General features: G+C 33.2%; 3 protein-coding genes across 4 annotated transcripts; 1 reads left to right on the forward strand and 2 right to left on the reverse strand.

Annotated features, from left to right (window-relative positions):
• Positions 1 to 2,285: 2,285 nt before the first annotated feature.
• On the reverse strand, positions 2,286 to 7,126 carry LOC146936306 (Protein kinase superfamily protein). 2 transcript variants are annotated; one of them, XM_085751233.1, is made up of 8 exons: positions 7,009 to 7,126; positions 5,097 to 5,583; positions 4,760 to 4,925; positions 4,411 to 4,461; positions 4,127 to 4,309; positions 3,900 to 3,993; positions 2,970 to 3,712; positions 2,286 to 2,838 (listed from the first exon to the last, which is right to left on the reverse strand). In XM_085751233.1, exons 2-8 carry the CDS (start codon positions 5,558 to 5,560, stop codon positions 2,506 to 2,508), a joined length of 2,034 nt encoding a protein of 677 aa, XP_085607359.1. In that variant the 5' UTR covers positions 5,561 to 5,583; positions 7,009 to 7,126; the 3' UTR covers positions 2,286 to 2,505. The 2 variants fall into 2 exon arrangements, with proteins under 2 accessions (XP_085607359.1, XP_085607358.1); XM_085751232.1 differs by having other exon boundaries at positions 2,286 to 2,841.
• Positions 7,127 to 9,814: 2,688 nt separating this feature from the next.
• LOC146936307 (beta-glucosidase 12-like) lies at positions 9,815 to 16,690 on the forward strand. Its single transcript, XM_085751236.1, has 13 exons — positions 9,815 to 10,075; positions 10,674 to 10,743; positions 11,444 to 11,502; positions 11,647 to 11,722; positions 12,525 to 12,602; positions 12,705 to 12,792; positions 14,116 to 14,371; positions 14,640 to 14,755; positions 14,866 to 15,080; positions 15,195 to 15,226; positions 15,725 to 15,827; positions 15,947 to 16,043; positions 16,332 to 16,690. Exons 1-13 carry the CDS (start codon positions 9,953 to 9,955, stop codon positions 16,498 to 16,500), a joined length of 1,482 nt encoding a protein of 493 aa, XP_085607362.1. The 5' UTR covers positions 9,815 to 9,952; the 3' UTR covers positions 16,501 to 16,690.
• Positions 16,691 to 16,958: 268 nt separating this feature from the next.
• On the reverse strand, positions 16,959 to 18,472 carry LOC146936308 (uncharacterized). Its single transcript, XM_085751235.1, has one exon. The coding sequence runs from the start codon at positions 18,348 to 18,350 to the stop codon at positions 17,271 to 17,273; it is 1,080 nt and encodes a 359-aa protein (XP_085607361.1). The 5' UTR covers positions 18,351 to 18,472; the 3' UTR covers positions 16,959 to 17,270.
• Between the last annotated feature and the right edge of the window lie 7,321 nt (positions 18,473 to 25,793).

Here is a 25,793-nt window from a genome sequence, read left to right on the forward strand (position 1 = left end):
AACTATACTATAGTATATCTTTCTGAAATTCTAACTATATATAGTGCCTAGCTCATCATGTTGTATGATGGGTGTAATATGATTTATGCATATTTTCAATTCAGTATTATATGATATAGACTACAGCCATATGAGAGTGGTTGTTATGGTTTAGTTTGAACCTTAATAAGATTACATACTTTCAGTTTGAGCTTGTTTAAATCGGTTGTACTACTAAAGTTAATAAGATTGTACTTTTAGTGAAGAAAATTCCACGATTTTTTTTTTAAGAAGAAAATTCCACGATTTTAAATTCTAATGTAGTTTAAGCTAATATTTTATTTGTTTTGTTTTATGAAATTTAATATACAACCTCCAAATACAATCCCTAAAAAAAAAAATCCACATTCGGCTACCTAATTTTTGAGAAATCTTGCTCACTAGACATGAAGGAAAGAGTTCGGAGATTGGTTCAAATTACATAATACCAACTTACAAATAAGTCTACATCAGGTCAAGCCTAAACCTTGACTTTATTTATGACGTTCAAGCCTAGTTCAACATATTCACGGCGATGGATGATTTGAATAGAGAACTCATATTTGTACAACTATTTTATGACAACTTTTGTAACAACGTTATCTCTCATACTCCCATTATGTTTTTACTTTCTCTCGATTGCTTTGGTTTTCGTATTAATATTTACTTTTCTTTATAAATTTATTATTGTCTTTAAAGTTGTCATATAAATAGTTCTTCAAATAACACACCTCTTTGAATATAAATGAAATTTTGAGTGCAACAAACTAACTGAAAACACAATAAGTTCACAAGAGTCAAAGAGAATGAATCCTTCTCTCAAATTCTATCTCTACCAAACTCATTGAACGTCAACTCTTTATTCATGTATAATCAATTAGAACATATAGAGAAATCACATCCTCAATTAGCTCAATGGATTCCGAAACGATATAAAATACATTGCATCTAAACAAATCCTAATCAAATATAAATTATATATCCAAATTCAAATTAAAGTTTACACAAGGATTGAAAAGAAATCAACCTTAATGGCTTAAAAGCCTAGCAACTTCTTCAATGAAAAAGACATGAAAATAAAATAAAGATCAGAGTGTGTTTTCTTCAACAAGCTTAGGAAGCCAAGAGATTAAAAACTTGTTTATTGTCAAGAATTTTCGTATTTTCGTCACTAATGTAAGTGATTAGATTTTCTCCCAGAACTTTTGCACTTCAAAATTATACAATCTAAAACTACTTAGAGAGGTGTGGTTGAATTATTTGGTACAAAACCGAGTTGTGTTGAACAGGTGCATATTGGCATGGCAATGAGACGGGATAGAGACGGGTTTCACCTTCCTCATTCTCATCCCCGACTCTCATATACTTATTTGTTACTCTATCTATACTCAATAGGAATGAGAAATTGTACCCGCTTATCACTCTCCCCGCAGTAAATTCAGCCTTGAGAAAAATGATGTAATACATTATCCAGCAATACACACACTTTAACATTTCCAACAACAGTACTACTATTTATAGCGAGAGAATATACATCGAAATTATCCCGAAGTATTGGTAACCATTAGATTGGGGGCTTACTGGAATACACATGGGCCGGTGAAAATACAAGAGTTGTGGCAATCCAATAACCTACACTGTCGTGAATAATTCGTGATCACTTTGCTTTGTGACACCTAGCATTATCTTTCCAGCAATATGTTCACTTTAACATTTCATTGACCGACAGTGTGAGATAATGAAGATTGATGGCTATGGTGAAGGAGAAGAGAGAGAACTCGAGTGAGTGTCTTTTGACATATACACTTTAATTGCGTAAGTAAAATGATTTAGGGTTTGAGTTCCTTTTTTTTTATATATATATAAAAGGAGCAATAAAGTGCATATAAAATAATTTTCAACATTCAAAATGGGTTTGAATATGGGTTCGGGTGGGTATGTATATATTTATTACCTGTCTCGTATCCATGTTTTGAAATCAAGAAAAACAAACACATACCCAAACCCAGTTAAAGCAGAAGAAATCTGTCAAATCAAAGGTTGGTAATGGGTTTTGCTGTCATTCCTCTATTTTATGTTAAAAGGAGTTGTAAATAGAAATCCTCAAATGAAATTAACGAGAAATCCAACACGAAATAGCTCGATCGGTGTGTTAAGGATCATTGAAGAAGCTTAAAACAGGAGTCCGGTTGCATCCTAAAAACTACCGTAACCACTTAACTAATGTTTGCCTATTAAAAAAAACAATGCAACAATCATACAAAATGTAAACAAATATGGTAAACCAAAATAAACTTCAGTCCAGGAAAACATGTACCATTTCATAGTATGACTCAGAAGAAAAAGAAAACAATTGAACACATGAAAATAAACATAGTAACATATGTCAAGTTTCCACACATTTTTTACTTTTTTATGTGAGATGAATAAAATCATCGAGGTGCAAACATAGTATAACAGATAGATCCCTTGAAGCTTTTACCATAGTTAAAAACCAGCCCATCCAGCAGGTTGAGAAGTTGATTTGCTCTCAAAACCCTTTGCCTCACCGAAAACATGAGCTTTACTCCCTTCACCAGGTCTTGGCATCTGTGGGCTACCGGTACCAGCACGGGCAGCACTAAATGTATCTGCGCCAAAACCCCAAGAATCAAAATCAGCAGCTGGTTGAATAGCTGGCTTGTTCTGCTGACCATTTCTTGACCTAACAGATTTTGAAGCATTATCTGCTGAAAGGGATTTAAACGGTTCAGTTTCCTCCGAGAAAGGTTGCCATGATGACTTTGGTTCTGAACTAGGAGTTTTCCATTCACTTCTATCCTGCTGAAGTTACAAAGAAATCACAATTAGGATGACATAGATATAACCATGTGTCACAAACACAACGTAAACAAAATAATTCATGCAAATACAAATTATTTGGGAGGAAAAAACTATAAAATGCTCATTACCAAAGATGCAGATGATGCAACTCCAGGAGAGGTTCTGAAACCCTCTCTACTTGGAGATGGAGTTTTTGCTGCACGTGTTTGCTTGAGATCCTGCAATTCTTGCCTTTGTGAACGGCAGATAGCAGTAAGCTTTTCATACTTGGCAGTGATTTCAGATTTCTCTAAGTTAGCTTCCTTCAGCTGCTCTCTGAGTTTCTCCACCTCAGACTCTAATGCTTCTTCCCTTGTGGATTTGTTACCATGCCCGGAGTTTAGCTTAGCGGTATCAAACTCTGCAACAAAAGTGTTAAAAGACTGGTCTTGAAAATTATTATTTTTCTTCTCCAGATTTGACATTTGCTTCTCATTTGCATGACCTTTATCCGGGAAAAAATTTATTTCAAAGTCCTTGGAAGATGCAGCTTCAGGTTTGTGTAACTTCCCATGTGTACTGCTTTTTACAGTCTGAGTTTGTGTGTTAGCCACTTTGTTGGTACTAACATTTTTCGGTAACTGATCATTGTCCGGACGAACTTTGTGGTGGCTAGGTCGTTCTTCATCATATACAGGCTTGCCCTTTTCCTCAGGGACATGTGAATCCTTTGCATGCAGAGTGGACCAGAAAGCACCAAGCTGCCCCCCACTTTCCCCTCCCCTAGAAGCAAGAGATGGCTGAGGGGTAGTTTTGGGTTCTGCAAGCGATGGAGGAGGAGGTGGATTTCTGCGAGGCATTGGACTTGATTTGTTTGTGGACATTGAAGCACCTACAAAAATTTAGCTACAAATTAATCTTTCTGTCTGATATTAGGTTAAAATAAAATATACAATTCCTATATTCTACCAAAGAGTTTTTTTTCTTTGCCCTAATTCACTTCAAGGGTAAAATTCAATGATGTAAGCATTCATAAAACATGAAAATAGACTTAGCATGTTATTCAAGACATGCCTCACCTTCATGATTGTTGGAAGCAGGCGATTCAGGAGGCCTGTCAGGTAATGACTTTTGTAAATCAATGGGTAGCTGCTCATTAACACGAAACCAAACCTGCCACCATGGAAGAATACCCAATATCAGTGATTGATTGCTCTAATTCTAGAGCCTAGGAATGCTATGGATGGATGATCTATGACCAACCTAAATTGATGGAGATGAATGGCCAATCAAGCAAAGCGCTTGCCTGCGTGATATCTGGTCTGTCATCTGGTCGAGCTTGAAGCATGTCTCTGATCAAGTCTGTGAGGGTTGAATTGAATTTAGGTAGATCAGGAATGCGGTAGTTTCCATTTAAGACTTGAAGCTTTGATTCCCCATCAAATGCACTTTTGAAGTAGCATATGCGAAAAAGAAGACACCCAAGTGCCTAACATATTCAAGCAGTAATATGATTTGTCAGTTAGCAGAAAATGATTCCACAAAAGTAGTTGCAATAAAGAGATGTTTTAGGCGTATACGACGACTTACCCATATGTCCACTTTCTCGTTAATGACTTCTTTCAGGAACAAATCCCACATCTAAATGCACACAAAACAAAAATTTGTGACCATTCATTCATTTGTAATTGTATCAGACATGACTACAATTTATTTTTTTAATGGGCACAAAAAATGGGAACCCAAGATGGTAGCCAGGACATACGAGGCATTGTCCTGGCATTCAGATGCACATAGTATTCGAGTTTATGGCTTTCCACCAGCTCTACGCCAATGAGATTGAACCTAAGCACTCGAATAACTTCGCACGGGCTAGAGCTTTCCAACACAGCCTTGGTGCTCACCTTAATTTATATAGAAAAAACAAATCTCAACATACCTCGGGGGGTCTGTAGGCAGGGGTTGTGTACTTTCTGATATTATCTTCCTCAATTCCCATTTCTTCTGGCTTCTCAAAACGTTTGTGATTTGTGGAAATGCTTCCAAAATCACACAACTTCCATAAACCATCTGAACCCAACAGAAGATTTTCTGCTTTCAAGTCTCTGAGAAACAAAACGAAAAGTGATTTATTAATATTCTAAAAGCACCTTACAAACTCGTGCTAGATTTATCAAACTTCTGAACAACGTTACGCAAAAATAAAGTAACATCAGGCATATCAAACGGTACAATTCAAATAAACATATTTAAAGAAAAATCACTAGTATAGTTACCGGTGAGCAATAGGCGGGGACTGGCAGTGCATGGCGAAGACTGCATTACACACATCCCTGAAGATTAAAAGAACCTGCTTCTCTTCAAAATAACCAGCACCACGGCTCTCCAGCACACTAACCAGAGACTTCTCACAAAATTCCATTACAAGGAAAGCCTCTTTTGTCCTACCCATATCATAGATGGCATTAGCATGAAGTGTGACAACATTGGGATGTCCAATCAACAACTTCATGACAGATATCTCTTTCTTCACCAATCCAAGTGATTCTTCATCGTTGCATATAATGTGCTTCAAAGCATACTGTTTCGACATATGTACAGCATCACGAGCCAAGTAGACACATGAGAACCCTCCTTCAGCAATGAGCTTGTGGACATGTAGCTTGAGATTACCAACGTCTATAGAACGACCTTCGAGACCATTTTGCTCTTTATGCGCGAATGGCTTAAATTTCCACATCTTTGAAAAAATAGACTAGGTTTCTGCATTCGTAAATTCAAATTTAAATATAAAGCATAACCTCTTCATAAATAACGGCAGATTCTCTAACTAATGAAAAGCATTTCTTTGGTGGACATAACATCAAATCATTTTTATAACAAGCATATGATATGACAATGTCTATGTCTATGTCCGTGGAAAATGAACTTCCTTCACAGCTAGCAATCACTGATGTCAATGTCAGCAGTCCGATTTGTATCCACTGATTCGGATTAGATGACTGCCAGAAAATCGGGGGCCATTTACATGCTGCTATCTATAAAATTTCATTCCATCCTCCACGTTAATTGATCTATGTCGTCAACTCTTAATAATTAAGAAGGAAACACCACTAAATTCAACATAATGACCTAATATAACAAACTAAAATAAACTTCAGGAAAAACACAATACACCTTAACCAATATAATCTAGTTTTGACGGATCATCAAAATCATAATGGATTTGGATCCTCTTATGTTTGAATCAAACACGGGGTCTTGTTGATCATCTCACCATTAAAATTTATTGGACCACACTTACATATTTTGAAATCGTTAAACCCAATACATTTTAATAGTGAGATGATTAACATAACCCTCTCATGTTTAATTCAAACATCAGAGAATCCAAATCCAATCCAATCATAATAATGACCTTACTAACATAACCATAATCATAATCATACAATTTCTTAACCCATCGAGTAACATGAACTTAACTAACCTCGAAATCACGAAAACATAAACCATCACTGACCAACCAAATTCAAAACTCTTTTTAGTACATTTTGAACAAAATTACAATTAATATTATACGTGACTTGATTTACAATACAAAAAATCTTTACAATGACGATGAATTAAATTAAAAAATATATATATTTAGATAGACAAAAATAAGCCAGTATCCATAAATCATGATATCATACTATATTTAAAACGGGTTAATATAACATCTAAAAAAGTTACATTGATCAGCAAGATAAACATAACAAAACCTTATAAAAACATAAACCATCATTGATGAACTAAATAAATAACCGTCAAATAAGATCCAATAATACCATAACGTAATTTCCAATCATCGATAATTTACAATCATCACCCATATATTCAAATCTAAAAGATCCAATAACAAAACCAAAAACCTTGTAAAAAAAAACACAAAAAAATATATTTTACCTAAAAAATTCAAATCTACAAACAAAACCAAAACATAAACAAATCCTTAAATCCAAAAATTCAGCTCAAATCGAATAAAAAACACAACATCGATCCATCGATCTGTAACACTAAAAAAAAACAAATCTCAAATCCACTACAAAAAAAAAAACTACTTTTTCACAATTTAAATCTGAAAAAACTACACAGAATTTTCAAAAAAAATTTTTTGAATAAATTGATTGTTGAATATCGTGATTATACCTGTGAAGATTGAATTGAAGGATCGGGAAGTTGATTAAAGAGTATGAATCGAAATTAACACGCCATTGATGGATTGAGATTGAGCTTCTACTGATTCAGATTTGGGGAAGTGAAAAATGAAAGGAAAAGAGTGAAAAAGGCTTATATACGAAGAAAGAGAAGATGATGAATGAGATAGGAGATGATCTGTACGGTCGTGATTGGGTTGGATGTGGAGATGAAGATGGATGGTGGTGGATGGAGGTTTATTGTGGATGTGAGTGTAGAGAATAATCTAAGAAAGAATCACACACCTGCGTAATCATCTTGAAAAATATATTTATACAACTATTTTATAACAATTTGTGAAAATTTCAACCATCTTTAGGCATTGAATTTGTTTCTATATAGTCAATCTAATCATCACACATGTCTTTGTTTTTATTTTCTTATATAAAAATAAATAATACTCATTCAAATTGATATAATACAAATTCAAAGTTGTTAAAAATAAAAAAAGATGATTTTGCAAAAAAAACTTACGACATCCATATTAATAGCATAAAAAACAGAGTATATATGTATACTAATGTGATTATATCCAAGTCTTTGGAACACTTATGTCTTCGAATCTACAACGTTTATGACGTCAAAGTCATTGATTGGATCAACACTTGATCGAAACTGATCTTTTAATCCGAGTCAAATAAACATCACACTAAGACAGAAAATAAAAAACACGCATAAAGATTAGAAATTAAACAAACAAAGTTATGCATGCTAAGACGACGAAATCACAAAAGCAAATGAAAGAATATTGAAAATATGCGAAAATCAAAACTAAAAAGAGAAATAAAAATATGTTCCTATTGTACTCTTTAATGAATTCAAATGGCAATTTTTTATAAATTGTGTGTATTTAGTTCTTTGAAAATTGAAGTGTTTGTCTTTTCACACATAATTTTTTTAGTTTGAAATTCTTAAGAATGTCCCGAAGATATTTTTTAGCAAGATCCATCAAATAATTTTTTTTAAAGATGAATGTATTTTGTCTTGACAAGAAGTAAAAGAATACATTAAAAAATATTATAAAATATATGTTCTATTGAGACAATCCATATCGGTTGGGTGGAGTGGAGTACACGTGAAGGATACCTCCGGTTGCAAGAGGTAAGAAGTTATGTATTTCGAAGTTAAACGGAAGATTTGTTTAGTAGCAAATGATTAAAAGATTTTACCACATTGATAGTGGAACAAACGTGGTAGGATGTCATTTGCAAAATGATCACTATTTTTAAACTAAAACTATCTCTAATACAACAATGATATTTGTACATATATTTTTGTATATTTATTCAATATCTTATTTATCTCTATCTCTTTTTTCCTATCACATAACCAACATATTTCATCTATCACATCAATATCTTAAAAAAAAAAAAAATGTCGCTCAAGATGTATACATCCAATGAAGTGTTCACCAAACATATTTCTTTCGAATATATAAAGAATGTGTATGTATTACTTTGACATCAAATCCAAGCCTTCCATTTATATTAATCCAATGGTTGAGATTGATCCACTTAAAAATATAGGGTTCAAACTATCTCATATTGGATTTGGTCGTCTGCTGGAATATATTTCATTTTACACCATTTTTTTATAATTATTTTACCTAGAGGAAGAACAACTAAGGGTACGATCCATTATGAGATAAGAAGTATTCTTTTGCCAAAATAAGAAGTTAAAGACAATCATGGTTACATAACGTTACGGTAAAACAATCAATTTTTCTCCGCTTTCTTAGGATTTCTTGAGGAATAGTAGTGGCCTCCCCCCAAGTCACTGGTTTTATATTGCAACCGTGGTCTCTCTCAGTCATGGAATCACTAGGCCATCTCGCTATTACTTCTCATCGATTTGGACCCCACATTATGAAGGTGTCATAACTCTTTAACCATCAACTAATCAACTAAATATATACAATTAACCATAATTTTGAACATCATTAACAATAATTTTCAAGTGTGTATTCGAACCAAATTTATGGTTAATGAATATCATATATATTTGAACACTTGAAAATCGTGTATATTTAAATACAATTTAGATGGTAAATGAATAAATAAATGTATATTCGAACACATGAGAATTATGATTAATATCTTTGAAAATTGTGGTTAACAGTGTTAAAGATTTTAATTGTGTCGTGACACCTTACTATATTCATTTATCTTCAATGAGTAGTTAACCATGTATTTGAGTTGCCCATCCAGATTAATGTCAAAATTTGACATGTAAAGTATGTCAAAATATTATTTCTCTTTCCTATTATCTAGTCTAGTATTAAATTTGTAGTAATCTAAAATGGCCTAGACCCTGTCCCCTATCTCCCATTGTGCAGGCTTGGGGCGCATGCATTTATTTGTATGAATTCTGTTCTTCTCCCAACACATTTTGCTCGCGCCCAACTAAAATACCGAAAATACCCCTGCGTTAGTTAAGTGCACATGTTAAAATCTGTGCATCTTAACATGCACTGCACAACTTAACTCACACTGGAATTACCACTTGCCTGAGTTAACTCACGCTGGAAATTAACAGTTGCGTGAGTTAACTCAAGCAGGGGTATTTTGGGAAGTTCAGTTGAGAGTGAGCAAAATGTGTTGTGAGAAGAGCAGAATTTTATTTGTATTACTTCAACATGCTACCGTTTGTATCATCTAACTTAGAATCAAATTGCCGTCGCAAGTAAAAGATGGCATCCATGGTTGGAATATGCCAAATAATATAAAAGAAAAATTGTCATTTTCTATTTGCTTTTTTTCCTTTGTCTTTTAAGTTCTTAATGACCAAGTCTCTTCTTCAATTACTATAACACAATCTCTTAATGTTCTAAATATAAAAGCATTTAATCTTCTTGTTTATGGATGCATAAGTCTGAAGATAGTTTCAAATTGTAACAATGTGGTTTAAGGGCCTTCTTCTCCTGGCTTTTTGCATGGCTTTGTTTGAGTCAACAATTTCTCTTAATCAAAGCAGTTTCCCTGAAGGTTTTGTTTTTGGAACAGCTTCTTCAGCTTACCAGGTTTTATTTATTCCGTTGTTTTCATTAATGCATATTAAGAAATAAGAATCATGATATCAGAGAAAAGGAGAGAAGCTTGAAATATTTGTTTTGAAATGATAATAGAAAGTGAAACAAATGAATTACTCCGTCTCATATTAGATGACTTTATTTGACAATGTGCACTATTTATTATTTATCTAACCTACTTTGATCATATTTTTTTACTAATATACAAAGATAAATAATATCATATAAGATATTGTTGGATTCGTTTCGATGAATATTTTCAAACTATCAAAGATGAGACGGAGGGAGTATTGATTACAAATTAGTAATATCTACCTTATATACTACCTAACTAAATGACTCTTGCTACCTAAATCTAAATTTCAATGATGCAAAACCACCTGACACATCACAAGCACATAGATACAAATAATAATTAAAAATAAATAAAAATGATTGAATGTAGCATATTTCAGTGACATGTTAGTGCCGACACGAGACACACCTTCACTCAATATTAACATGAAGTTTTGGTGCTACATAGATTGGAATTGAATTTATTTATTTAGATTGATTTTTTTACACTTTTTATTTTGGTTTGTGTATGAAGTATGAAGGTGCTGCATTTGAAGGTGGCAGAGGTCCAAGCATATGGGACACCTTCACTCATAAGTACCCTGGTTAGTAGATGGAGCTCGTCTCATCTTTGTGTGATTTTTCCAAGATTGATACCAATTCCTATAAAATTTCAAGGGTTAAATATGTTTTTGGTCCCTATAAAATTGCGACCTTCTACGTTTAGTCCTTACTTAATTTTAATAGTTTTTTTAATCCCTACAAAAAAAAAATTTACTTATAATTTTAGTCCCTGCTAAAATAAATTTTGTTTAATTATCCTTAAACTCTTAAATTTTTTAACGATTCTTTTTATACAAGTTTAGAACACTATGACACTAAAATCTATAATTTTTTAACATGAAATAAATTAAATATGAATTTTTTAAAACGACAAAAGTTTAAGATATAAGTAACAAAAATATGGACATAGAAATCAAATTTTTGCGATATTTTTTTCGGATGACCTTTTAATAACGTTCTTAACACGCCTGTAAAAAATTGTTGAAAAACTTAAGAGTTTAAGCATAAATTAAACAAATTTGGATTGAGTAAGGACTAATATTGAGTGCAGAAATTTTTTGTAGGGATTAAAAATGCTATTAAAATTATGTAAGGACTAAACTTACAAGGTCGCAATTTTGTAGGGACCAAAAACATAATTAACCCAAATTTCAATAAAGAATTTAATTTTGATTAACAACCTTGGAGTATAGATTATTTTGATTGCATAATCTAATCCAAATCTCAATTCTTGGTCTTCAGATCGAATAGCAGACCACAGTAATGGTGATGTTGCCACTGATTCATACCATCGTTACAAGGTTATTTCATTTTCTTACTTCCAATTTAAGTCAACATCAATAAATAATGTTGATATTTATTTTCTATTTTTTTATTTTGAAGGAAGATTTGTTTTCTATTTGATTGATATTGATAATAATGTTCATCCATAAAAAATTTGACAGGAAGACGTAGGCATGATGAAGGATATTGGATTTCAAGTTTATAGATTTTCCATTTCTTGGTCCAGAATATTACCTAGTGAGAAACTGTTTAAGCTTTGGTTTTTTTTTTTTTTTTGAATTTCTGTTTAAGCTTTGGTTATTTTATTTATTATGTTTATTTCTTTTCTTTTTCCTTCTTAAAAGTATATTTATTTATTTTTTATTTTGAAGGATAAAAGTATATTTCTATTTACAATGTTTACAGTTTTTTTCGTATAGATCACTAATTTGCGTAATACTAGTTTTGTGAGTTTAGTTTGTAATTAATTTATATTAATATTAAATTCTGCATAGAAATTAACGGGTGAATTTAATAACATTGTATATATGTAACAAAAAATAAAAAAATGACAATGTGGACATATGGGTAAAATATGGACAAATATTTATATGTAAAATATGAATAGACATTTTTTTTTTTGACTAAAGACATATGTGTTAAATTTTATATTGTGAGTGTATAAATTATTGTTGGGTACTTATAGATGACATACCAGCTTAATTAAAATGCCTTCGTGTATCATATCATATCAACTTAAAAGTCACTAAAATTGTGTTAGGTTCAACTTCAACACTAAAAGAGTATCATATCATATTCAAAAGATCATCTATTTTCGAACCACTTGATTGTATTGATAATTTCACATTTAATGAGAGAATGAGAGACGTGTCTAGTTCAGACCTAAAAATGCATTTATAAATGAGAGACTTATTATTTTTTCACCTTATAAACATGTTTTGTATGGTTGAGTTAGAATCAAACAAAATTTTAAGAATTAATATATTCTATTGTTTTTATATTTTCTGATTAAGTATGTTAACTATTTAATGTTTTGTAGGTGGAAACTTTAAGGGAGGAGTTAACCAAGAGGGAATCACATACTACAACAATCTCATCAATGAACTTCTATCAAATGGTAACAAGAAATCATGTTTATCTTCTACTTTCAAACATATTCACAATATCCCAAATGAAACAAATGAGACAAACATAATTGTATAATATAATATACCTACAGGACTGCAGCCTTACATAACTTTATTTCACTGGGATCTTCCACAAGCTCTTGAAGATGAATATGGAGGTTTCTTGAGTCCCAAAATTGTGTAATAATCTAATCCCTTGTTTTATTGAATGCATGGAACCCTTTTCTTTATCTATGACTCTTATATTATGAAGCACGAACACTCCTCGGATTAGACGTGTCCTATCGTGTCGGACACCAACACGACATTGACACATATAATTACATTAAATTATGTGATTTTCTCAAATTTAGTGGTGTAGGCGTATCAGTGTCTGTGTCATGCCTGGTGTCCATGTCCGTGCTTCATAGCTTTTATATCATGTTTGAAATTGCATTGAATTTGAAGAAATCATGGTGACACCGTGATTTTGTTGAAATTCAACAATGTGACTTTTGCCACAGGGCCGTCTTAAACAATTTAGAGACCCCGTTATAATTTACGATATTGGCCCCAAAAGAAAAAGCACAAAAAAATTGATGGTCTAAAAAAAATTGGGGTACAAAAAACAAAGGGTTTTGATTGGGTTAAATGTTGAAAATAAAATTAGCCGACAGGCCTATATGGGAAATATATATATATATATATAGGGGTTTGCTAGGATACACCCACTAGTTTTTATTAAGGTGTGTTTTAGCAAAGATATAACTAAAAAGTTGTTAAATACACCTTAAGGTGAATGTTGCTAAAACACACCTTCTTAAAAATAAGTGGGTGTACATTAGCAACTCCTATAGGCATTTGCTAGAATACACCCACTTATTTTTTAGAAGGTGTGTTTTAGCAAGTTATAACTAAAAAGTAGTTAAATACACCCTAAGGTGTAGCTTGCTAAAACACTCCCACATAAAAACTAGTGGGTGTGTTCTAGCAAATCCCATATATATATATATATATATATATATATATATATATATATATATATATATAAAGACTAAATTTATTATAAAAAAGAGCCTGCCAGGCCTTGAACACAGGTCAAGAAAGCTACAAAACAAAGAAAAAACCGCTGGACCACCACGCATCCTTTGTTATTACTGCAACACTGAACATATATAACTCGTTTTTTATGGCCTTGTATATATAAAAAAAATATTTTGGGCCCCAAAAAAATTGAGGCCCGGTGTCATAGCCCAGCCTCGACGGGCTATGGGCCGGCCCTGGCCAAAACAATGATAGCACATCATGATTCTGCCAAACTCATTGTCAATTTAAACATGTATACTCTATCTAGCACGGACACGACATCGATACATGTAATCACATTCAATAATCCTATTTTCTCAAACTATTACCGGTGTCAACGTGTCAGTCTCAATGTTGTGTTCGGTGTCGTTGTCTGCGTCAGTTCATTATTCTATGTACTTACTAGCTAAAAAAGTTCATATTTTCAATTTTCCACAGGCAAGATTATGCATGTTATGCAGAACTATGCTTCAGTGAATTTGGTGACAGGGTTAAGCATTGGATTACCTTAAATGAACCTTTGATGTATAGTCTCCAAGGTTATGCTAATGGCCAGTTTCCACCAGCAAGATGTTCTAAATGGATATCACCAAATTGTACTGTTGGTGATTCTAGCACTGAGCCTTACATAGTTACACACCACCAGATTCTTGCTCATGCTACAGCAGTAAAAATCTACCGGGAGAAGTACCAGGTCTCAACCTAGTTATTATTTCGATTTCTTTTTTTATAAAATCGAATAGAAGAACGGGAAACAATTATTGATTAAAGTGGTTTTAATGACCATTTCACAATTTTTTCACCGACAATTTTCACTTCGTCCTTTAAAGTTACAAAGTCAGACTCTAATCGCCTATCTACCACCTCACGATCAAATCACCGTATCAATTCTTTTGATAAATGTATACAAAATAGAAATAGTGATATCACTACAAAATTTTGACAATGAAATTTTGTAACAGATTTCACAAAAGGGTCAAATTGGGATATCACTAAATGCTCCATGGTTTGTGCCACTATCCCATTCAAAATCCGATATGGAAGCAGCATATCGAGCCCTTGCTTTTATCTATGATTGGTAAGTGTTTGTATAGCAGAAAAAAGCGGCCGCAGTTGCAATTGCAGTTATAGACTGAAGTTTAGAACTATGCAATCGATTCTAAAACTCGTAATGTTGTGTGATGCAAGGTTCATGGAACCGTTGTACGCAGGCACATATCCTGCTGTGATGGTTAACAAAGTTGGGAAACGTTTGCCAAAGTTTTCAACAAAAGAATACTTGATGGTTAAAGGGTCCTATGATTTTATAGGGTTGAATTATTACACTGCATATTATGCAGCAAATGTTCCTTGTCAAAGAGAAAATCAAACTATGTTGACAGACTCTTGTACTAATTATACTCGTAAGTTATTCTAATTAAATGAAGATTTTTATTTTACACTTTTTTGTGTTCTTATTCTTTTGAATTTGCCTTGAAGACTTGTTGACTTCTGATCCATTCCTTTTGTTGTATCAGCTATAAGGAATGGAGTTCCTATTGGTCCTAAGGTACTTGAAATTAGAGATTATAAGTTTTATTCACTTTGTTATGCTTAAGCACTTGATTTTTTTTTTTTTTTTAAGTTTCATGATTATTGATAATTTAAGATGATATAATTGTACTTTTGGTCCCTCAAATATCAATTTTGTACAATTTTGATCTCATATGCTTTAATTGTGCAAATTAATTATAAATTGGTCCCACTAGCCTTAATAATTTCTCCCACAGTCCCTTTTTATAAACACCCTTCTTGTAAGAGTAAAAGGGTGGTTATAAAAAGAGACGAAGTAGTAGATGGTTAATGAACGAAATATCACTTTAACAAATAATTGAGATACTAGGTGATTCAACCGGTCAAATTTTGATATTTAGAAGGATAAATGATCAAAATTGTACGATCTCAATAGTTAGACAAAAAATGCAATTAAACCTAGTAAGAAATGGGGTTTTCATCAACATTATAATTTTGATTTAAAAAAAGAAGCTGAGAAGTGGATAATTTGCAGGGTGCCTCAGATTGGCTCTACATTTATCCTCCAGGGATTCAAGATTTATTAGAATACACCAAGGAGAAGTTTAATGATCCAATTATTTACATAACTGAAAATGGTGTGTTCATCTATGATCTATAATCTCCCAAATCAACTTTAAGCTTAAACTTTTCTACTATATATTTCTTTCTCAAGTGATATATTTTAAAAAGAAATCAAATTGTTGAAATTTTGCAGGAGTTGATGAGGTTAGTAATGCTACAAAATCGCTTGATGACAAATTGAGAATATACTATATTGGTCAACACCTTTTGTACATTCAAAGGGCCATAAGGTAAGTTCTTTTATAAAACAAACACATAAGGAAAATATATCAATATTGACATATACTATGATCAAATATATTTTTGGAAAATAAGATTAAAATAAGTGTTAAATATTGTTCATGTATCCTTCAAAAAAAAAATATTGTTCATGTAGTGTTGTTCCTATTTTAATGGGAAATATCATTAATTTTATATGTTTAGATGTACACTTTCAAAAATATATTAGTGGTTTTTCTGAATGTGTATATTTGAACTCATGTGATACAAGTCCTAACACTTTGGAATTTGATATATAGGAATGGTGTAAATGTGAAGGGCTACTTTGCATGGTCATTTTTGGACAATTTTGAGTGGACTAATGGATACACTGTTCGTTTTGGAATAATATATGTGGATTTCAAGAATGGACTAAAAAGATATCATAAAAGATCAGCTTTGTGGTTCAAAACTTTTCTTCACCAATGAACTTACCCTTAGGATCAAACAGGATTCAAGAAAAAGAGATATGTATCAAGTGCTCCATTCTTGATCATAGTTATATTTGGATTTGTGTTATTAAGCAATGATATATACTTTGATGGTGGCATTTACCCATGTTAAATGCCACCTACTTTGATGGTTCATTGAATTGGCCAAGAATAAAGTTTTACTGTCATGTGTGGTGCAATTCTTGATACCTTTAGAATTAAATTTGGTGTCTTTTGAATTTTCACTATTACAATTTTCGCAAAATATGATTTTAATGGATAAGAAACGACAAATTTAACTGAATTTGACGTAGATGATTGGACATTCTACTCACACTAATTGTGATGTGATTTTAGTCTAAATTATATACTTCGTAATAAGTTTTATAAAAAGGAAGTTCGATTGATCGAAGGGAACAACATATTAGCTAATTATAATTTAAAACCCATAGAAAGTTTAGCATAAAAATTGCAATCATATTAAATTCAATAATACTTATACATAAAGAATATGAGCATTGATATGCGAAAGCACAATCAATTTCAACAAGCTCAAACTAAAATTTAATATGCTTCAGACCAAACAACAATAACCACTCCCCAATGGTTTTAGGCCTATAGCCTATACCATTTACATTACAAATTGAAAAATAATTAAAATCGTATTACACCCATCAAATAGAATGAGCTAGGTACCGTACAATAGTAAATCATGAACAAAGACAACACAAACAAGGAAATAAAAGGCATATGGTTTCAAGTTCCAACTTAAGGCGTGGTGGTTGGAACGACTTTTGAAGTTTCTGGGACTTTAGGTAGCTCAGGTTTTGGAAATTCAGGAACCTTAGGCAATTCTAGCTTAGGTAACTCTGGTACTTTAGGAATCTCGGGTTTTGTCAATACCTTAGGCTGCTCTAGTTTAGGTAACTCAGGGACTTTAGGGAGTTTGGGTTTTTGCATTTCGGGAATCCTAGGCAACTCAGGTTTAGGTAATTCAGGAACTTTAGGCAACTCAGGTTTTGTCAATTCAGGAGTTTTAGGCAATTGTGGCTTAGGTAACTCAGGGATTTTAGGCAATTCAGGTTTTGGCAATTCAGAAACCTTAGATAGCCCTGGTTCAGGTAACTCAGGGGCTTTAGGAAGCTCGTGTTTTGGAAGTTCAGTAACCTTAGGAACATCCGACTTAGGGAATTCAGGGGCTTTAGGAAGCTCGGGTTTCGGCAGTTCAGGAACGTTAAACTTAGGTAGTTCAGGCTTTGGCATTTCAGGTACTTTAGGAATTTCAGGTTTTGGCAATTCAGGAACCTTAGGCTGCTCTAGTGTAGGTGATTCAGGGATTTTAGGTAGTTCGGGTTTTGGCAATTCATGAACATTAAACTTAGGCAGTTCATGCTTTGGCATTTCAGGTACTTTAGGAATTTCAGGTTTTGGCAATTCAGGAACCTTAGGCTGCTCTAGCTTAGGTGATTCAGGGATTTTAGGTAGCTCGGGTTTTGGCAATTCAGGAACGCTAAACTTGGGTAGTTCAGGCTTTGGTAATTCGGGCCCTTTAGGAATTTCTAGATTTGGCATTTCAGGTACATTTGGTAAATCGGGTTTTGGCAACTCAGGAACATTAATCTTAGGAACATCAGGCTTTGATAATTCAGGTACCTTTGGAAAATCTGGCTTTGGTAATTCATGTAAAGAAGGTTTTGGTAGAGGTGGAAAATCAAGTTTTGGAGGCTGATGTATGTTTGACTCTAGAAGATTGCGTGCCCTGACAACCCTTGTGTTACTATTTGTTGACAATAAAGCTAGAAACATAAATGGAAAAATGATAGTTGACAAATTGATGGAAGCCATCATTTGATCAAGCTGATGAGAAGAACTTCAGATTGATCCTATTTGCAAATGATTTTGATATGCTTTGTAGTATGTTACTTCATGTGTTATATGTGTGGCTTTTATAGATGAAATTTTGTAACTCAAAGAATGGTTAATCAAGGGTGAGTTGGTGGGATTGTGTACATTTAAATATAGTTAGTTCAACTTCTTGCCTATAAAATAAAAATCTAATTGGAATCATTTTTTTTTTTTGAAATATCTAATTGGAATCATTGTTAGTCAACCAACCTACCTACATCAAAACCATAGGCAAACTTCAAATGCATTGCCAACAAACTGTGTTTGACCCATACTATCGTTCTTTGAATTTCAAGCTTAAATATATTCTAGTTCTTGGTCTTGAATGCTACCTAAGCTTTCCTACTTTTAGAATTGATTAGCTTTCCTCACATTTATTACACGTTTAATTTAATTAGAACTCCTTCCTTTTCAAAAAACTAAAATAAAAATACTACTCCTTCCATTATAATTTTTTTATAGTATTTAATTATTTTGTTTAAACTATTCGTAATTAGAAAACAAATAATGATAAAGTGGAAAATATTTTGGAACAAATATACACAAATCTTAGTGCATATCTGAATCACAACGAGTTTGACGAAATTCCAGCAGCAACATTGAGATTTTGAATAAGCTCCAACGTGTAGCACAATGTAATTTTATCGAACTTGCCTTCACTTTAAATGCAGCATTTAAATATTGTGTTTTTTTTTTCAAGAAGATCATTTAAATACGGAGAATACTAAACGGTGCTTTCAGGACATTGGTTAAAAAATTAAAACAAGTAATTTTTTTTTGTAAAAAGTTGTGTAATTATTACTTAATCAAAAGTCAAAATTTATATTTTCAAGACAAATTTCTTATTTATAGTCTCTTTAACCATTGTACTGAAGGCACTGATTAGTAAGACCCTTTAAATATTGTTGGTAACAATTACTCCCTCCGGTCACTATTATAAGCAAAACTTCACTTTTTAGATACATTGAATGATTAATGTATCTAGTATTTATTAAATACTAGATACATTAATCATTCAATGTATCTAAAAAGTGAAGTTTTGCTTATAATAGTGACCGGAGGGAGTATTTTTTTTAGGGAAACTTATATAACAATTATGTTTAGTGTTCGATACCGATCCGACACAGAAACATTTATTATAATGAACAGTTATTATATTTTATGAAATTATTACGGTGCCGTCATGTACGTGTAAGTGTGGTATTTGATGTTCACGTGTCTACGCACCATATAATTAAGGTAGCTGAAAATGTTCATATTTTGATTTTCTAGAAGCAAGATTTTGCATATTATGCATAACTATGCTTCAACGAAATTTGGTGTCAGAGATGAGCTTTCAGTTTTGGATTACTTTAAAGGTTTACATCATATTACATCATGTTTACATCAGATTCGTCTCCAGATCTAATCGTTAATGATTTAACTACACATAACTGAAATTACAAATAACATATCATTCTAAGCATTAAAACATACATATAGAATGACTATGAGTTGGATGAAATGACCACCTCTTCAATCTTCTGCTATGAAAATCGTGCTTCAGATATCTAAAATTCAGAACCATTGTTTTTGGAACAGGTTTAGTTTAAATAGGATTTTTCTGTGACCAAAATTGTGTCACGATTTTCAGTAATCGTGCCACGATTTCAACTATAAACCTAAAAAACCTTCTTGAGCTATCTTCATAATCGTGCCATACCTATAAAACCGTGTCACACTTTTATAGGCAGAAACTCTCATCTTCTCTGAACATAAAATCGTGTCACGATGCCAAAATCATGACACGATGCAATAATTTCTTTTTCTTCATATTTTCCTTCTTTTCACACCTCATGTATGTCTTCAATTGCCATAGACTCGATAAAAACTTCAGAATAAGTCTAAAAGTTATGTAATGATAGCATGTCATCACCCATCATATGAAATTAAAATCATAATCCACATGCGGTTCATATATTTAGTCAAATCACATGAAAACATGCATTTATCATCATTTCAACATGTAGTTCATATATTCATTCAAATCGCATGAAAGTAATATTTATTCTTAATCTTGAAAAGACCTCATTTCCACAAATCATAATCACATTGATATCATATAAATTTTCACTTGGAAAACATATTCATACATATCACATAATAACACGCAAACCATCCAGGTATTTAAGTAACCGTAGTGTTTCGAGATGTGCCCATACCTTAGTTCTACATTCCTTACAACGTATAGCTCTACAACTCGTGTTTACGCCGTTTGGTAGAATCTTTGGCTCAATCAACCTAAACATAAACTCATAGATTTTTTTCCACCAAACAACAACTCAGACATTTTAAAAGCAAATAGTTACAGTGTCAATAAATCACAAATTGGAAACTGATTTTGACAATTTTCTAAAAATTATAATAAATTGATACACTATCTAAACGTCACGAACAATATGTCCATTATGACCATTTCGATGAGCTGATTCCAATGATCAACTCATTTTCCCAGTTCAACGGTCCAAAAATGACTAATATACCCCTTAAAGGTGTGACCATTTTGTCCCGGCAATATTTTAAAAGAAAATAATCGGTTGAATTCGTAGATCTACTTGACTAAAGAAGATATATCAAATAAAATTCACATTGCAACATTTTTTTTCAAAAACGCTACAACTTTAAAATGATCTGATCGTAAATTTTCTTGTAGCTCTGTACTCATATCATATGAACTCACACAACAATTAATACATAAATAACTCACAAAAATTGAAACTCGACACTCTTACTCACAAAACATCCAAACCCACGGCATTAAGAGGGAAAACGGGGAGGAAGTGTTCTCCGACATCGGTGGATCACTTTTGGTTAGATGAGGTTTATCGCTAGCTTCGTTTTAATATCTAGTTTGCGCAATTCATACGAGAGGAAAATTGAAGTTACGACACGGGAGACGATCGTAAAACTAATTGTGTGGAAATTATAAAACAAATATTATTTTATTTTTGAGAGTATAAAACAAATGTTATTAAATATATATTATAACATTTTTCTTCAAAAAAAAACAAAAAATTATAACATTTGTTGCTTTTCTTCTTTGTAGTATTCAACTATTCATGTTTTTTGAACCCTAAAAGAACCCATAAAATCCCAATTTTCTCTTCCAATTCAACCCTTCGTTAATTCATATTCAAGTCCCTATATGAATAGCAGTATCTTAAATTAATAATCAATTTCGTCTATGTCTTTTTCACATATTAATATGCCATCCACTCTCTTTTCTTCCCTTACAAACTCTATGCTATACCTTAAAGCAAGCAACTAAATTAGAGACACCCACATGATGAACTAGTATGGCAAATGTGGGTGCCAAACATTCTCTTACAAACTCTGAAGTTGAATAAAGAAATAAAGCTGATACTTGAGTCTTTACGTTTAAAACAAGGGTTTTGCTAACGAGTCCCTCTGACACTCTTTAGTGATCCTAAATTTAAAAATTATTCATTCAAAAAATCCAATGTTACAAATTCCAACGAAAGAAATACACATATTTTCATAAAAATATACTTCTAAAAATCCTTAAAGAGTGCCTGAAAGGCAGTCGTTAGTATTCTCCTTCAAACAAAAGCTCATAACCGAGTCTTCACAAAATCCAAAATGTAACTACTTATGTGTGGATCCTATGCTTGTGAGTCTTGGGATTTAGTTGGAGCACGTGAAGTGCAGAAAATGCAGCAATGAAGTGCAGATTAAGCAATCTCAGTGCAATACAAATTTCAAACAAATTTACATGTTGACACTTTCATTTGGGAGTATTGAGGTCCAGTCAATATCAGGAGCTTCTCCAAATACAGCTTTCTACAAAATAACTGTCATCACTCTCTTCTTCATCATTGTTAACAACATAATCAGAGTTAGATACACTTTCACACCCAGACTATTGTATACTATGAAACACGAACACTCCTCAGATTAGGCGTGTACCCGTGTCCGGACACGTGTCCGACACGGACACATATAATTACTCTAAATTATGTGATTTTTTAAAATTATTAGTAGTGTCGACGTGTCAGTGTCCGTGTCGTGTCCGATATCCGTGTCTGTATCCGTGCTTTATAGATCGTACATTATGCTTCTTCCAAAATTTTCTACATCAGTTCCAGCTTGTTCCTCTTTTTCACCATGTGCTTCAACTACCTTTTGTGGCTCTATCTCAAGTATAAAAGGACAGTAATGAATAAAACCATTAACCTGAAGGTGAGAAAAACACAAGAAGGGGGGTTGAATTGTGTTTTTAAAAAATTCTTCGTTTCTCCTAAAAACTGAACACACTGATCAGAAGCTAAGTGAGACAGCTTCTGAAGTGATGGTCAGAATCTAAATGCAGCGGAATAAAACAGAGAGAGAGAAGAAGAACGACACAAAGCAATTATACTGGTTCCTTCCACAATCCGGAAGTAGTCCAGTCCCCCTTGCACTTCCAAGGAGATTTCACTAAGAGTAATATCTGATTACAAATGCTCAAGCACACAAGCAAGAGACTTCCTTTGCTCAAGCACACAAGCTAGAGATTTCCTTTGCTCAAGAACACAATCAAGAGACTTCCTGCTCAAGCACAACTGCAAGAGACTTGCTAACTAAACAAAATTACACAGAAAATTGTTTAAGGTTGAACACTTGATATACAATCAGAGGTGCTTAAAATATAAATCAGATACAGACTCAAAGGACTTAAGAATTTCTAAGATATGACTTTGAGACACAGAAATTCTAAGTGAATGCAGAACAATTTCAGCAGAGGTTTGACACTTGTAAAAATGTTGTGAGTCTTTCGTTCAGCGTTCTTGCATTACCAAAACTCTAAGTCTTCACTCCTTTATATAGAGGTGTGAAAGAGACGTTGTGAAATTGCCAGCACACCAAAGAGTCGTTGTTGAAGCTTGATCTTTCACCAATGATATTTTGCCTGATTTGGTTGTTGTCCTATGAAGAACAAATTTGAAATCCATTCCTTATCCAAAGGAACATCTATGCAGGCGAAGCCGTATTCTGAAGTTGTTTTCTTGTCTTGTAGCGTGGACACAAAACAGAGTAGTGGAGAAGGTGGTTGTACAGTTCGTACAATAGTACAATGTCAACGCTTTCGTCCAAATTGCAAGCACATGCCTTCAAACACCTTTGAAATGACCGTTGCAAAGTTCCACTAATTTTCTGCTGTGTTTTCGAGTCCAATAGACAGCTTTTGCAGTGTAGATTCTTCAATCTTTGAATCTTCTGCAAATCCAGTTGATCTTCAGCTTCTGGTGAAATGACTTCTGATGAGGCAGCTTCGGATGATGCAGCTTCTGCAGCTTCTGATGATGCAGCTTCTGATGATGCAGCTTCTGATAATGTGGCTTCTGGACCTCTTGTCTTCAGGAGCACTATTTCTTCAGGAGCGCGTTTTACTCTCTTCAGGAGCAGCTTGACTTCAGGAGCGCTTTCCACTTTCAGGAGCGTATTGCCTTCAGAATCGTCTAAGCTTAATTTCCATTTGCTCTTTATTTGCTCATTCAGAACCAATTAATGATGTAACTTTAACTATGGTCCTGTACACTTGAACAAATATTAGCTAGTCCAATTTACAATTTTTTAATACCTTGTTATCATCAAAACTCTTTGAGGTTCATTGTTAAACACATTTTGTTCCAACAATCTCCCCCTTTTTGATGATGACAAACAATAGTATTTAAAATTGGTCAATTGTTGTTAATCTAATTAACGAGTTGACTTTGGGGTTTCTGAGGTTTGTAAGCTCAGAGTCTGAGGTTTGTAAGCTCTAACTCCCCCTGAGTCTGATAGTCTTTAAGGTGAGGTTTGTAAGCTCCCCCTAAGTTCTATCCAGGTTAATTAAATTCATTTTTCGCACAATAATATCAGAGCTTAAAAATTTGAAAGAATTGACTTATAGATAAGAAGAATGGTTCAATTAATTTTATTTGAAATTTGATACTTCACCCTTTTTGATACACCCTTTTAAAGGTAAAACAAAAAGATAGAAATTTTTTCAAAATTTTCAAATATTATTAATGGGGCTCAGAGCCTTTAAATACTATCACATATACTCCCCCTTTTGTCATTAGCAAAAAGACATAAACAAAAAGAAGAGATGAGAAAAACATAAGATTAAAGGTTCAGAGCATAATTCAACTAATTTTAAAGCATATTAACCATCTTCAAAGATTAAATAAACAAGCATAGCAAGTATTATTATCAAAGAAAACAGTTAAAGTTTTTCAGAAGCAGGAAGAATTCAGAAGCTTATAATATCAGAAGTGAAAAGAACTAAGTCAGAAGCAGAGATGATCAAAGAATGTTAAAAGCCTAAAGAGACAAAAAAAATAAGCTAAAAGTGTGCAACTATGGGTTTGGCTTATTTCTCTAAAATCTTCTTCAGAAGCTCTTGAACATCAGCATACTTCTTGTCCATATCTTTTCTGTAGTTGTCTTCTCTGATCTTGGCTTCTTGCATATCAGCTTCCAATTTTGATATCTTCAGCTTCTGCTCTAGTAGCTCTGTTTCAAGCCTGTCATTTTCTTCTTTGAGCACCTTGTTCTCCTGAGCTAGAGCCAGGTTAGGTGCATCAATCTTCTCCAGGATCTCAGAAGGAATAATCAGATGCAGCTCCTTAGGCAGGAATTTATTAGGTTCTTTGCCTCTGATACTGAGTGGATTCTTCACCCAAGTACCAAGAACTTCAACATCTCCAGTATTCTCTTCTATTCCATTCAACCAATCTTCCAGCTTCTGCTTGGCTTGCTCTTGAGCCTCAATGCAAGAATCATGCAAAGCTGAAATCAGGTTGACGACCCTTTCTTTTATCCTTCTCCATTGCTTCTGATAGCTAACTTGATGACCTAAGTCATTTCTTCCCGCTATCAGTCTGAGAACTTCAGAAGCAATATCTTCCCACACATCTTTTAGTACTTGAGAATCCAGGTAAATGGTGGGAGGTGAAGGTTGTTTAGAGGGTTTTAGAGGGGCTAAGTGTATAATGGGTAGGTTTGATGATGATTGGTCATTTGTGGTTAAGGATTGGCTAGTTGATGGTTGGTCAGGAGTGGGGTCAACTACCATATCAGAGGCATGATCATTTTGATCATCCTCAGAGTCTGTGTCCATATTACATACACCAGTATGATGAGTGATCTTGATAACTTGTACTGGTGAAGGAGTTATGGAAGCAGAGGTTAGCTCAGGAACAATGTGTTCAAGAGCGGCAGTTTCAGGTTCAGGTTCAGGAATGGGTTTAGCAACTGGTTGTTCAGGAACAATATGTTCAGGAACGGTCTTTTGAGGAGTGACTTGTTCAGGAACAGATGGTTCAGGAACAGTTGGGGGTGAAGAAGTTGTAGGGGGTGAAA

The sequence above is a fragment of the Medicago sativa genome, chromosome 3, assembly GCF_051527215.1.
Source record: "Medicago sativa cultivar Bolivia chromosome 3, Bolivia_mono, whole genome shotgun sequence".
Taxonomy (NCBI): Eukaryota; Viridiplantae; Streptophyta; class Magnoliopsida; order Fabales; family Fabaceae; genus Medicago; species Medicago sativa.

Bases quoted from the DNA above. Each gene is read 5' to 3' on its own strand.
- LOC146936306 (XM_085751232.1), bottom strand. From the start codon at position 5,560: ATGTGGAAATTTAAGCCATTCGCGCATAAAGAGCAAAATGGTCTCGAA. The intron at 4,926-5,096 runs GTAACTATACTA...TTTGTTTCTCAG, and splicing joins TCCCCGCCTATTGCTCACCG to AGACTTGAAAGCAGAAAATC. The intron at 2,842-2,969 runs GTAATGAGCATT...TTGTAACTTCAG, and splicing joins TTGCATCATCTGCATCTTTG to CAGGATAGAAGTGAATGGAA.
- LOC146936307 (XM_085751236.1), top strand. From the start codon at position 9,953: ATGTGGTTTAAGGGCCTTCTTCTCCTGGCTTTTTGCATGGCTTTGTTT. The intron at 10,076-10,673 runs GTTTTATTTATT...TTGTGTATGAAG, and splicing joins CAGCTTCTTCAGCTTACCAG to TATGAAGGTGCTGCATTTGA. The intron at 10,744-11,443 runs GTTAGTAGATGG...CTTGGTCTTCAG, and splicing joins CTTCACTCATAAGTACCCTG to ATCGAATAGCAGACCACAGT.
- LOC146936308 (XM_085751235.1), bottom strand. From the start codon at position 18,350: ATGATGGCTTCCATCAATTTGTCAACTATCATTTTTCCATTTATGTTT.